The following is a 15,000-nucleotide window of genomic DNA, read 5'->3' on the forward strand; positions in this document are numbered from 1 at the left end:
GATAGTGCTTGTTGCCGTTATAACAACCGCTCTGATTTGCCAGGTGCGTGTTCAAATCAGGGAATAATTTGTCTCGCAAACAAGTGTATTTTGGACGGCATACGCGCTCCTGTAAAATAAGCGATAATTTTCTGTTTCTAGCTAGTTCAGGTATACTATTAATTGTATCAGGCCAATAGCTTACAGATCCGGGGCTAACGCTAACGATCAGGGCTAACGCTCGAAACGTCAGCTTTCCAAATCGTTCACGGTGGTTATTCGACCTTTATCAACTCGTTTGATAAAATCAATTTCTTGTTTTAATGAGGCTGCAAATTTGTTCCATAAATGAATGAGATCACTGTTTATACGCAAAGGGTTCTGGGATCACCAGGGGGCACTGGTAGGCCACTTCGGAAAATACCATAGTAATCTTTGTTGGTCCCCCCCCCCCAACTTTTGCATAAGCATTGTTTTTGTTTTTTCTTGGGATCATTGGAAGCCCCAAGAGAAACTGGAAACTATGCTTCTGCAAAATTTGGGGGGACAAACAAAGAGTATAGAGTGTTTCCACTCACGTGATCGGTAACCCTGCTTTTCACCGAAATAAAAACGTTTGCATGATAATAGAGCTCAATTCCCGGAGGATTAGTTGAGTATATCAACATGGCCCCGTAACACCAACTTGGCTGCCGTGACGTCACGTGAAAACACTCTATAAGTGGCCTATTGCAAGTCGCTGTAAGAGAATGTGTGGCGGAAAGTAACTTCAACGTCCCAAAAACTATTTTGGAGAGAGATCAACACTTTTTTCGACACAGATTTTGCAGAAATCGATCTGGGCATTGTACGAGTTTTTGTTGGAATAACCGTGAAATATGAGATACAATTTCTTTATTAACTTCCTTGCTTGCGCAAGGTTGATCGCGTCATGGTCTCGAAATATTACACAATTAGGTATAAATCTGGAGGAAATAACTCAATAAAGCTTTTTCAGTTGTATTTATGTGTGTGTAGGTTGTTTTCTTATTGGTTACGTCTTGCGTAAACGAATTATAGCTATATTGTTTTTAGTAAGCTATTGCTCTCATGAGGAAATCCATGGGTTAAGTTCTAGTTTGAGAAAAATAAAACGGTTTTTGAGCCGCTACTATTTTCTGCACTCTGTGGGTGTCCAATCACTTTAATGCATTACGATGATTATGCTCAAGCTCCATCTGCCCACAGATGAATACGTGTGTTTCGGCGGCCGAAAGACGCGTGGCGAACGAAAACTTTGCCTTAAAATTCACCTCTTCGGCTTTCCTCAGAGGCTTGTGACCGGGTAGTCAACAACGGAAACTCGCAAGATGGTTTCAGCCTCAACTCTGATTGGTCCATTTGAATTTGACCGCGCGCTGGCAACACGACCGTTGTTGACTTGTGACTGGGCAGTCAACAACAATTTTTTTACGATCGGTGATTTTCCCATACAATTCTCTATATACACAAACTGTCGCATACACCACGTATTTTCAGCTTGGGGCGCCTGTGATCTGCCTCGAAGTGGCTGCCGTAATGCTCCTCTTCCAGGGAATACAGCATTCTCTGTTTCGATAGATGGGAGTTCATATGCTTCAGCTGTTAAACAAACGTTTCCTTCTGTCAAGGCTAAACTCGTTTTTCTCTGTCTTCACTCATTAGTTCCTAGTTATTTTTCATTATATTTTACTAGATTTTTGAACATTCACAATTATTCTACAAGGCAAAGTATGAGGTTATCCCTACCAAACGTTAAGCAAAATTTTGGGAAAAGGTCCTTTCTTTTTACTGGCACGAAGATTTTTAACAATCTCTCCTTAAACATTGTGAAGAGTGAAAACATTCAAACGTTCTGTCGCCGAGCAAGACATTTCTTTTTATCATAACTTTGATATCTTATTACTATTTTAGGCTTTAAATGTGATTTCGCATTGTATTTTTAGGCTTATAGTGTAGTTCTTATATTCTAGTACTGTATTTTATTAGGCCTTTTTAATTGTAATAGTTTATGAAAATTCTTGATGTAAATTAACTTTTTTACAGGGCCCCTATGGAGACCAGCCTATAAGCTGAATGGGCTACCCTGTGTAAATAAAGTTTTACTTACTCATGTAGTCCCAGGCGCCTCTTTGAGAAAGAATCCAATAAGGCGTCCGAATGAGCTTTCATTTCGTACCGAAACTGGATCTACCAGTCTTACCAAGTGCAACTGTTGTTAAATAAATATTTCGTATCTGTCTTCACTACTTTCTTTCTTGTTTGTTATTGACATCCAATGTAAAACATGCACACCTTCTAACCTTGCATATGTAGCGCTGCTAGACGTCTAACGAACATTGAACCGAGGCAAATTCATCCATATAAAATGGACATTTCACTCCTCAAAACACGATTTATTTTGCAAACTTCGACCAAAGAGCAAAAAGTATAAAGGCGATGCGCATTACAGCGGTTATTAGTCACACGTGTTCCTCAATAACATTTTTTCATATTTTGAAAGTAAAATTTTGGTGAACGAGTCAATCAAATGCTTCCACGACGAATTCAAGTACTACGAAGAGAACATGAAAAAATGTCGCTGAGGAGCGCGTATGACTGATAACCGCAGTAAAATCCTCCACGAGGAATGAAAAGGTATTATTTCTACCAATAAATGAAACACTTATGAATCCCCACTTCACTGCACTTCGCAATTCACGTGACCTCGTGGAATTACCGCGGACACGGAAACGGTCAGTCTGACCCGGCCTAATCCCAGCCCAAATTAACACAAGATTTCAGGCTATTACCCCTCTTCCTACCGTGGCACAACATTTGTGCCTAATCCCCGCATAGTCCCGGCGTTTGGTGGGGGGGAGGGGGATTTACAATGACTGGTGCATTACCTGGGCAAGGAAGTTAATTAGCAAGTTTTATCTCATATTTCATGGTTATTCCAACCCATGCGCAAACTTGTACATCGACCAAATCGATTTCTGATAAAACTTGTCGAAAAAAGCGTTGATCTCTCCAAAATCGTTTTCAGACGTCGAAATAAGTTTTCCCCACACATCGTTTGCCCCCTGGCGATCCCAGAACTCTTAGCGTATAAAGCAGGGATCTGATTACTGGAGGGAATTGATAGCCCTGATCATATATTTCCTGAAAAACGCGCGCAGCGAGCGAGGTAGGACCAATTCACCACTTATCCCCAGAATGCATCATAATTAGAAATAACACAAACATCAGATATAAACGCATCATTTGAAATTATCTTTTACATGACGTTTCGTGTGCAGAGACCGAGAAAAAGGTAGCAAGAGGATTGCGTTTTTGTTTGCCTCCGAAAAAAGTTGACGTTAATGAGGTCAAATGTTCGTTTGAACTACCTCAAAAGATCTGCTCCCCCTTTAACAAATGAAAACGAAGATAGGTTGAAAAGTCAACTGAAACACATCCTATAGCTATATCTACACCTACGATTTTTCTAAACAGAAACAATTTCTCAGCAAAGAAGAGAGGGAAGCTTTGAATGATCTGCGTAAAGATGATAGCATCATAATCACGAGACCTGACAAGGGAAACGGAGTTGTTATCATAAACAAGCTTGATTGTTTGAATAAAATGAAGAAGTTAATTTCGGATGAAAGTGAATTCAATAAACTTGCACGAAATCCAACAAAGTCCAGGGAGGACAGTTTAGTTTCCCATCTTCGCAAACTAAAAAGAGACAATATCATCGATGATAACACCTTTCAAAGGTTCTAGTCATGGAGTCCTCTACGACCTTCGCAAGGTTCATAACCGAGGTTGCCCTTTGCGTCCGATTGTTCCTCTGTGACCACGTACAATTACAATCTGGCTTCATATCTTGTGACCATACTTCAGCCCACCTCCACAAATCAGTCCACTATCAAGGATTCGTTCAGCTTTGCTGATTGGGCCAAGATGTATAAAGTAACATAATGACGTAATGTGCTCTCTTGACGTCAGTTCCTTGTTCACCAACATTCCCCTTGATGAGACAATACAAATTTGTCTTGACAAATTGTATGCCCTTCCCGATCCACCGACGATGCCTCGCCCTGTCTTAAATTTGCCACTAACAAGAGCCATTCCATATTTGACGGCAACTACTACGATCAAATTGATGGCGTTGCGATGGGCTCACCTTTAGGACATGTGTTAGCCAATATCCTTATGTGCCATTTCGAAGAGAAGTGGGTTCTCAATTACCTCGGTCGGCCTTATATTTGGTTTCGATACGTTGATGATACTTTCACTCTGTTCGACAGTAAAAACAATGCTCTTCAATAATATTTCTACAGCATCTCAATAGGTGCCATGCAAACATCAATTTTACTACAGAATTTGAAGACAAGAATGTTTCTTGATGTACTTATCAAACGTCATAATCATACTTTTCCAAAATCAATTTCTCGAAAGAAAACTTTCACTGGTCTTTACACTAAATGGGACTCGTTCAATCCACGAAAATACAAAGTAAATCTGATCCGTACTCTCACTTTTCCATGTCGCCTCGTTTGTTACAATCGTCTTTGGATGAACGTAAGAAGTTACTGTCACAAAACGGTTACCCCAGAGGTGTTGTTAATTATAACAAGAATGATGTCTTACAAAAGCAACAAAACAAACCATTGACCCTAACCATCAGTTCCCAAAAAGAAAATTTTCTTAGTTTTACCTTATTCAGGGCTACAAAGCAAAATCGTTAGTAGACAAATTACGTCGTGCATAAATAAATTCTACGGGTGCATTGACCTTGGAGTGATTTTTCAAAGCACTCGTCGCATTAAATCTTTCTTTCCTTAGAAAGATAGACTTAGCCGTGGCCAAGCCTGTTGGGACTGGACCGGAAAGACTAAAAGACGATTGCATGACAGAAAAACTGAGCATTTTAAAACCATTTTAAAGCATTAATGGTGATCATACGTCGGCTTTTGCGGACCATGTTACATCAACTGGTCAGTTTAAAATGGGATCATTTTGAAATTTTAGCGAAAGGGCCATCCACCACGGACTGTAAAATAAAGGAGACACTGTTGATCAAAGATTTAAAGCCGACCTTGAATGAACATGTCAGCAGCCGAAAGCTGTGTCTTTATTAGTTTTTTGTCACCTCTATTGTTACTTAATAGTTAACAAGTTAGTGATCCTGTACTTCTGAAGATGTAATGCACCAGTCAATTGAAATCCCCACCCCCAGGTCCCGGGGAAGGGTGGGGGATTTGACATAGACCCTGGTCAAAAAGCATCAAGACCCCCACCCCCTTAGGCAGAAATTTAGATCAAATGCCCTTATACTTGGGGTAAGAAATTTAAAACAATTCAACATTTACTATAAGGAAAGAAATTTCAAACGTTCTACTTTGGGTTTGTGAAGTTTGCATTGTAGTTACTGTCGTACAATGCTAATTTAACACACATTTTTTGTTGAACTATTAAATAAGGGCAAAGTACTCATATTCCATTATTGCTCAAGACCATCTGATTACAAAACTGTCAAAAACGTTCAAATTGAAATTAACATATCACGCTGCATATCACACATACCAAATTTGCTTGGTTCAAGTCAAGTTTAAAGGAACCCAAAAATTCAGATTGAATATCATTTGCAGTGGATGGTGAAGTTAAAGAATGATATGCGTGGATTAAAGCAACTCTTACCTGCGGAGGGGGGGGGGGGGGTGGGGGAGTATCCCGACAATTAATTAAGATATATATTTAGGGTAGCTGTGTCAATCAATCAAGGTTCTCAAACCCTGACCCTATTTAAGGGTAGAAAATCGAGATTCGATATCCTCTTTAAGGCCCATATAAGCTATAAAGATCCCTTTAAAATTGCTTTGTTAAACTTAAAAACGTGTACTCAAGCGTGCAGTACAGTTTGAATAAACCGTATCTTTTTCGTTTTACGCGTTGGGGTGGATACTGCGATTTAGTGACTCTATCTAAGGAATATCCAAGGATCACAATACCAAGAAGGATACCCTGAGCACCTCAAAACCCCTACCCTATCGGGCGGCACATATCTATATAAGAGAGTACCCCCCCCGGGGGGGGGGGCTCTTACGCCTGGTTTTCAGTGAATGCCAGTGCTACTCTTGCCCCACGTGAGGACGGGACCCAAGGTCAAAATGCGAAAAAAAAATGCAAGGTCAAAAAGCGTTTCAATGCCCCTATAATCCCCCACCCTTCCCCGGGACCTGGGGGGTGGGGGTTTCAATTGACTGGTGCATAAGTAGAAGCATACGAAACGTCAAGTAAAGGATAATTTCAAATGATGCATTTATATCTGATGTTTGTCACCGCTCTTTGTGTGTTATTTCTGATAAAACTGAGCTAGCCAAAGAAAAAAAGCATCATAATTAGCCAGAATGCACTGCATTTGAGCACACTCTGGAGATTGCTTGAGCACGAGGTCCCGTAAATATTCGATGAAACAACACAATGTGAAAACTCTCATTAAAGTGCACCTAACCCCAAAATATTTTTTTCGCTAAAATGAATCTTTGCATCTGTTCCAAATGCATTGCGGCCATTTTTTCCTTTTTCTAACAAATCCTGCCATTTTATAGGCTTCGAAAGTTGCGAAAATCAATGCATCTTTTGTTAACGACTGAGTCAGAAGGGGAGTGGGTCTATTCCTGATTTGACGTCACAAACTGATTTACATTGCATTAACTCTCTGCAAAAAGGGATGCAAAGTAGATTGTGACGTCAAATCAGGAATAGACCCACTCCCCTTCTGACTCGGTCATGAACAAAAGATGCTTGGTTTTTTGCAACTTTCGAAGCCTATAAAATGACTGGATTTTTTAGAAAAATGAAAAGATGGCCGCAATGCTTTTCAAACAGGTGCAAAGATTCATTTTACCAAAAAAAATATTTTGGCGTTAGGTGCACTTTAAGTCCACGCATAAAATCTTATTGTTCAAAAACATAATAGTCAACTTCCACACTTTCTTAAACCCATTTTCACAATTCTGCCAACTAATCGCCAAACTGCATTCAAGCTTCCATCCATCAAACTTCCAAACATCGCAGGGAAGAATGACTTCCGTATCCAGTGTATTTAATCTTATAGCTTTAGTTCACAGTTCGACTGCCACGAGAAAAAAATACCTTGTGCCTTCCTTCTATAGTCTTTTTTGCAGATACGGCGGCCATTTTGATTTCTATTGTTTCGAAAGACATTATGGGATGGTCAGGGGGCAAATTACTATTTATTTGCCCCCTGGGCATCCCATAATAGCTACTTGAAACAATAGAAATAAAAATGGCCGCCGTATCTGCAAAAGGTCTCCACCGTTGCTTTGCGTACCAATGCTTCACTCTTTTTTTTTAATGAGAATATTGAGACTAAAATTTGCGAAAATTTAAGAATAAACCCGAGGATGAAACAACGATGTAATTTTGTGTTGAAAATCTGTGAATACAATACGATTATGCGTTTTTTACTTGACCGTATGAAATTATTTTTTTCGCTTAACGTAGTTGAAACAAAACCGGGTACTTTCGTTTCCAGTTTTTCTGTGAGAAATGCATCTTGTTCAAGCCAAAACGGCCAAGTGTGTTCTGACGTGACATCTTGACCTCGCTGACTGCAACGAAAAGCGATGGAGCCCGTTTACACTGTAACGCGACACAGATCTGGACACCGAACACTTGTAATTGATACCCCAACACATTTTGAAACGGAAATGTCATTTAAGAATGGTACAAGAACATTTTCTGCCTACAATCGGCAGAAAAATAAGAATATGAATTTAGCATAGGCCGGAAAAACAAGATTCTTATTAAAAAAATAAATTGTGCACATGAAACAGTAGAAACAATCTTCCGCGGCATTAACATCTGTTAGATACACTAGTTACAACACATATTCAATCTCTTTTGTAACGCTTTTGTTGAAGCTACCGTTTAAATAGACATAAACTCTCAACAGCTGTTGAAACGGTGTCACCGCTCACCATAGGAGCAAAAGCAGAAGTTGCAATGTGGAGAAACACGGCTGAGGGAAACATTGGTCGTCAAGCAAGTGTAAATACGTCAATGCCCTATTGTAAATATGTTGAACGCTCCAGACATTGAACAACTGTTAAAACAAATGTTCAAACACACTTTCAAATAATATATGTGCAAGAGGGAAGGATACCTTTGGTCACTGGGCGGGAGATTCCTGTAACCTGAATAGAGCATTTTACAGTTGTGGCTAAGTTACCTGGCCTAAGAATGGAAGTGAGGCTCAAACCTTTCTGCTTTTTTTTACAACAACAATACAATTGACATGACAAAAGCAGTGAGATCTGTATCAATGCAAGGTCATCGGAAGCCTCTAGGTCACTGAGAAAACAACTGTAAAATGGCCTATTCTGGCATGGGTGGGAGGTTGTGGGCAGATGGTTGAAAATGGACTCAGTTTATTGCTTCTTTAACAGTTACTCCTTCGTAAGCTCACCAAAGGTTTAAGAAAACCTGTAAGAATAAAATTTCAAATAGAACTCTCTTTCCCTTCCCAAAGATATTACGACTGATTCTGAAAAGTTTCCACTCTACTGCTCTATCTTTTCAGCAAGGCTGGTCGTAATTTCTGAACATTTTAGGCATAAAGGAGGTAGGTTTTGCAAATATGAACCAAAGATGTAAACGAGTAGACATTTAAGCCAATATACCGAATGCAAAAATGACGGCTAATAAATTATTCTTACATAATTTGGAGTAACTACAGCCTCGTTGGCATGTATAAGACTGAAAAGCAATAGGCCTCTTTCGAAGATATTAAAATTCAGCTTGAAAGAGGGGTTTAGAGAAGAAAGACAAAGGAAAGTGGTGATATGTAAAATACTTTTCACATTCATTCCAACCTGTTTCTATTGTTTTCGTCCTCATTATCAAGCTGAATATTTGATATTTCGAAAATGGCCCATTTCTGCTGCAAGAAGAGGTGAGTGAAACTACTAAGCACAAACAAAAGAAAAATTTATCACCTGCTATTTTTGCATTTGATCTTCCACGCCTCTTTTCGAAAGTCATTACTTCTCATTCGATCTCATGTCTGGGCGTGATCATTATTTACAAAAGTGATGACATTTAAGGCACTCACATGAAAATATTATATTTCACACGGCTAGTTAAGAATAAGATATTTTAAGAGGCTGTACTGTTTCACTGAGAAGCGTCACTTGGTGAATTGACTTTAAGGCAAATATTAAGTTGAAAGAGTCTCAAACCCCACCCTTTTCTTCAATCCAAGCAAATTACATCTGGATCAGCGACGTCTCTCTTTTCTCCAGTCCCTTGGGTTTGCGTTTGACCAGGTTCTCCTGACGGGGCCTGGGACGTACTTGAGTCCTGAGCAAGTGAAGACACTTGTGCCTCGGTTCCTTTGGGAGATCTGGGGTCAGAGGAACTATCAGGTTTTATCAAACCCATCGCTGAGGCCTTACTGCGAATAATGGAAGTGATCTGGTTTTCCACCAACGCTGTAGCTGATTTGCTAAGCATTTTACCTATACTGCCCTGGATGACAGGTGGAGTAGAGCTACGGGGAGCCTCCGCTCCAGGTTTGCTGGCTTTGAGACTGAAAACGCTGTTAATTACTGGAGTCAGCACTGGAGTAGAAGTGGCGGGAGTGGGCGGCACAATCTGTGGAACAGTGGATACCGTCGTAACAGTAGGGCTGGTGACCAGTGTAGAAACGTACTGTTGAGGGGTGGGTGGGTTTACATGATGACTGATCATTGCAGAGCTGGGATTAGTTACGGTTATCACACGCCCTCCATTTGCCAAATTTGACGCCGAGGTGGAAGACGGAAGAAGCAGTGTGGTTGGTGGAGGAGGTCGGACTGTGATGGTAGCAGTATTGCTAGCTACAGGGGGTGGATAGTACATAGCAGGTGGTGAGGTGAAACGGAGGGGTCTAGCTTTAGCATTGAAGGATGGCATCATTGTGTTGGTACCCAAAACCAGAGGCTGAACTTTGGGCTGAATGGCAACTGTACTCACTCCTGGAATAGGAGCAGACTGGACAAGGTTTCCACTAACTGTAACATTGGGCGATGGCCCCTCGGCACGTTTAGTCAGTCGACTTAGAATTCCTCTCTCTGACATATGAAGTCGAGCTGTAACAGGAGGCATTCTAACGAGCGCCGATGGCAACCGATTTACGTCAGATTTCATGTCTGATAGTAACTCCTCCAACTGGTTTAACACTGAAAACAAAATGAGTAAGCATTAACACGACGATGTTACCAACTGTTGCAACAACAAGAAACTGGATTTATGAAAAAGCAGAAGCTTACAACCCCCATAGTTTGTCACAGCATTTTCACAGACCAAGCGATTTTTAGACGAGTTCTAGCACGAGTGACCATCCTCGATCTATAAGGGTATGAATTTGTTCCATACGGCTCAACGTGATTGACTGGAAAATTATGGTTTCGAGGAAAAAAAGAGTCAATTAATTTAAGAACACCTCGGTCCTTGAGCCTGGTTTTCACTAGCAACGCGAGCACAAGCAGCTCAGGCTTATGCTAGTGAAAACTAAGGTCGACTTAACTATCAAAATCATAAGCTCATACTCTCGATGAGCACTTTGTGCTCTTACAGCAAATGTCGAATAAAAATACTGTTTGATCAAAAAATAATTCAAAAATAATAAAGTAAATAAATAAATAAAATCAGACACCGCAACCGCCATTTTGGTCAAACGCTCAGAGGCAGGGAATCCGGAACGAGTGCTTGGGCTTATGCTGCGTTTCGTTTTCACACGACGCAAGCGAACGCAAGCACAAGGAAAAGGAAAGATTTTGACCCTTGTGCTTGTGTCAACTCCGTTTTCACGGTGAAATAAACGCTCTTATGCTCGCGCTTGTGCTTGCGTCGCTAGTGAAAGCCAGGCTTCAGAAACGCCGTTACACATATGTCGTTTGCGAATAATCATGGACTCCTGACAGAAGCACGGAAGTCTCATTTGAGGTGCTTCAAACCAGTTTGAGCACCACAAGGAACTGTTTCATTTCGAAGGATCGAATCTACATCGCCATCACCAAACAGCTGTTGCCCGTGAAACAACGAGAACGGACACTAAAACACTGCCTCACGAAATTACGTAACGGGTTACCCCTGCAACAGGACAACCTAAAAACATTCATATATTTTGTTTTTAAGGACTTATATCTCAAAAACAAACTCGGTGAACCGATTTTGATTTTATTGCATGCTTTAAAGTGATCAACAGGCTAAAATGAAAATCTCTGCAAGAAAAATGAATGTTACCGAGTTAGCTTTTTAGATATAAGCATTTATAAGACAAAATATAGGCTGTTTTTAGATGACTATGGTAACCGATTAAAGTGACAATATTGAACCATCTTCCGAATCTTATGAAATCGTTGAAACTAGTTTAGTCACTTCTGCGGTTTTTTCACTGCGAAATTAAGTGCGATTTTTTCGTTAAGGTAACTAGACTTACTTCTGGCCAAGACTGGCGCTAACTTGTTTAAAAAAAAATGGCCTCGTTTAGCGCTTTTTTTTGTCGGTACTTATAAGATTAAAGGAAAAAGTGCAACTGAACAGCAGTTTCCGGTTTGCCGCTCTCAGCAAATCAAGTCTACATAAAAACGTAAAAGCAAGGCAGGAGATAGGCCATGGCTCTTTCATCATGGCAGCCCAATAAAAGATTCTCTTGTTTTAATGTTTATAACCATTTCAAGCCTCGCTTGCCAAAGAATACTTGTTCCAAATTGAGGCCAGTAAGTTTCATGAAAACAAAAACGACCAAAAGTACAATTCGATTCTATACCCGAAATTTTTAGTCGAATACAAAGTGCCAACAAAGGAAAGCACTATTTTTAAACCGAAAATACCAAACGAAATGCATATCACCAACACAGCGACAAGCGAAAGGGAAGTTGATCAACGAAAAAGTAACAAGACATTAGCAGCAAGGTTTCAATGGCAAATGTTTCATTCCACAAAACAGAAACAGGTCACCATATCGTTTTATGTTAATAGAAATACATATAAAATATACATAGTTTAAGCAAATTCTCCTAAGGTCAACGTCAGCAGATCACAAAAACTTCCTCTCTGTTAGATGGGCAAGATCTTCCCACAATTCACTTTTTGCCTTTTGGCGATGCCGGGCTTAGTCTCCAAATAATTGTTTTTTCACTCTACTTCACCAAATAAGTCTTCCCTTCTTCTTGTCCTATTCAAATTTGTAGCCATATGCTTCTGGATTGAAGGGAAAGATCCCAACTTTTCGAAACCCATCTTGAATCAGCTGAGGAGTGATGGTCATACACCAGGCTGTGTTATAAATCTTAACAAAGTTGTCTCTTTCAACCAAAGCGAATGTAGATTCAAGAAGTGCCGCGCTGGCTTTCGCGAATCCCTGATTAAGAGGGCCAGTGAGAGACAAATTAACCGGCTGGAGACGGAAGGATAAATGTTCCGGGCGACATAGCAGGAGTATTTTGTTTGCTCTTGCTTCCTCTGCAAAATCCACAGTCACCACAGCTTTTTGGCCATCAACAATCAACAGAGCTGGGCGTTCCCTTGGGATTGATGGAAGGAAGACTTCACGAAACCACTTCAAATATAGGTCATTTTCTGTCCAACCAGGCTTGTGGCGCGAGAACAGTCTACCCGCTGCTGGCGAATCGTCCTGAATGCCATACGAAACCATTCCACTTTGACTTTTTAAAATAAACAAGGCTGGCACGTTTCCCCCTAAAGCATTGATACAGGAAAGCACAGACATCCTTTCCTTCGGCGTGTCTGGGATTTCCGGTCCGTGTTTTGTCCAGTTTTCAGTGGCTGTCACTATTTTGTTAACCGAATCAAAGTCAAACACATTTTCATCAGCGTTAAACACCAAATAAGGTTTCCCAACAAGACTTCCATATTGGTTGTTGGTCAGTGACGTCAGCAGTGCTTTGTAAAACAAACCAAAAGCTTCCATCTTTTGACTCGCCTTCAACGCTTGAGAGGATTCAAGTGAAACTTGTGGGTTACGCTTCACAAATCCTCTCCACCATTTGTAACTCAGACACCCACCTACTACAGTGTGTCCACGTTCAGCAGCCATTTGGGACGCCATAAACAGGATTATTTCCTTACTCTTAGCGTATCCCTGTTTCCGTAACTCAATTAAATAAGAAGCAAGCTTGTTCTCTTCCTCTACTGTCAACAACTTCCTTGGCTCAGATCTCCTGCGTGGGGTTGACTGAGCACTTGTGCCACCTCTTGAGCCAACGTTTGGGACAAGATATCGACCAGCTCCAAGACAAGTTTTCGCCGTTGGCGCCGCAACAGTTGCCAGTGGGGTTTCTGGTTTCTGCTGTTGCGTTTCATTCTTTGAGTCGGGCAATTCTTCTATTAACAAAAGAGAGGAAAACCCGACCTTAAAGGGCGCCACGTCTTTTTTTTCTTGTTTGGTTTCACTCTTCGAAATTAAAATAAAATGGAGCAATATAACAAGATACAAGCGTTTTTATCATTATAAGATTTGACAAAGAAAAAACAACAACAAAGCAACAAGGAAAAAAAAAACCCGAATGACGGTCAGTGGAGCACCAGTGACAAGGACGTCTGAAAATATGAATTATTACTGCTTCACTCCAAAACTGGCATGGAAAACCACCCCCTGCTCCATCTGATTAGAAGTAGTACTTGAACACAGGAAAGGTAAATTGGCAGATAATTAGTGCTGACTCTCTTTCTTGTGTGACACAGTTACACTAAATAAACTTAATCACATTCAAGGTTCTAATTTGCGGAGTGATTTTTCTCCCGAGTGGATTGAAGCACCTACAGTAGCTCTTGCAGGGACCAGTGCGATACACAGTCTCGTATTAATAACAACATATTCGGGGACGTTGACCTTGGGCGTCACAATAAATCATTCAGGTTACCACATTTTGGACTCGATTCAGATGCGTACTTCAAGTATGAAGATTCTAATTCAACTGTTTGCCGAATAAACATTGCTTGTTTACTCGATTTTGGCAAGGCCTCAGTTTGAGATTCTCCCGCAAGAACCTCACTTTCCGTTAATAAGTAGTTACTATTGCAGACATCGAGATATCTCCACATCAACAGTTATAATTATAATTCCAGTGCGCTAAACGATCGTTAAAAGTACTGATATCTGGATGTTGTTACCGATCACCAATAGGATGCCAATGGTTTATGCAACTCTACAACAGTTTCCGGTTTAATAAAATCTCATCTCTAATTGTATAACCTTTCAGGGGCAGTTGAAACGACTAAACAGATAAGGTCATCAACCCAACAAAAAATATTGTACATTTAGCGGTCTTTTTTTTTTACAAAACGGCCGGGTCCCTTTGCTCGTATCAACAAGTGTATCACGGAATATATCCGGCTTCATCACGAGTACAAACAGTCTGTATAAAGCACCGCGTTACCTAAAAAAAGAACTTACTGCAACCACATGTCAAAAGTGGCAAAGGGAATGACATTTATACTTTACTTCAGTTGACCAAGAATAAAAATGAGGTTTCCGCTTTGAGTATCAAAGGAAGATTTTCGTCCCGTTACCAATTGTAAGGAATAGCGCACCAGAATCTAAGAATAGGCCCAAACACGACAGTAAAAACGTGATGTTAATGGTCAACTTTTATCTCCCAACTAATTGACGTCAAAATTTTAACTGGCCAAAAGCGGCGGTTTTGCCCAATAGACTTGTCTACGCTCAAGGAAAGTAAGAGCTTCAAAGAAGTTAAAAACTTAGGCAAATTTAGTAGCGCTAAAAGGCAAAGTACCTTTATGAAGCACAGCATTGGCAGGTTTGTTTCCAGCCAAGGATTCCTTGGATAAATGCTGGTGACTTTCCGCCAAGCACTCTAGCTCTGCAAATCTAATAATAAGGAAACTCCATAAGTTTGAGATTATCTCCCTAGATTAGGCTACAAATATCTATCTTTAGTATAATTTTCAGCGGTGAATAAAAGAATTTAGTGTCATAAG

At 40.4% G+C, this 15,000-nt stretch overlaps 1 protein-coding gene across 7 annotated transcripts in view; it reads right to left on the reverse strand.

The window, feature by feature from the left end:
• Positions 1 to 8,977: 8,977 nt before the first annotated feature.
• LOC138052178 (chromodomain-helicase-DNA-binding protein 4-like) overlaps positions 8,978 to 15,000 on the reverse strand; it is a 58,234-nt gene continuing 52,211 nt past the window's right edge. For 4 of the 7 annotated variants that reach the window (XM_068898555.1, XM_068898553.1, XM_068898554.1 and 1 more), the window contains 2 exons: positions 14,796 to 14,890; positions 11,680 to 13,383 (listed from right to left, as the gene is read on the reverse strand). In XM_068898555.1, coding sequence (XP_068754656.1) covers positions 12,215 to 13,383; positions 14,796 to 14,890 — 1,264 coding nt within the window. In that variant the 3' untranslated portion in view covers positions 11,680 to 12,214. Of the gene's footprint in view, positions 10,215 to 11,679; positions 13,384 to 14,795; positions 14,891 to 15,000 lie in introns of those variants that run through there. The other 3 variants (XM_068898557.1, XM_068898558.1, XM_068898556.1) reach the window with 1 other exon arrangement.

Source organism: Montipora capricornis, chromosome 6 (assembly GCF_036669925.1).
Source record: "Montipora capricornis isolate CH-2021 chromosome 6, ASM3666992v2, whole genome shotgun sequence".
Taxonomy (NCBI): domain Eukaryota; kingdom Metazoa; phylum Cnidaria; class Anthozoa; order Scleractinia; family Acroporidae; genus Montipora; species Montipora capricornis.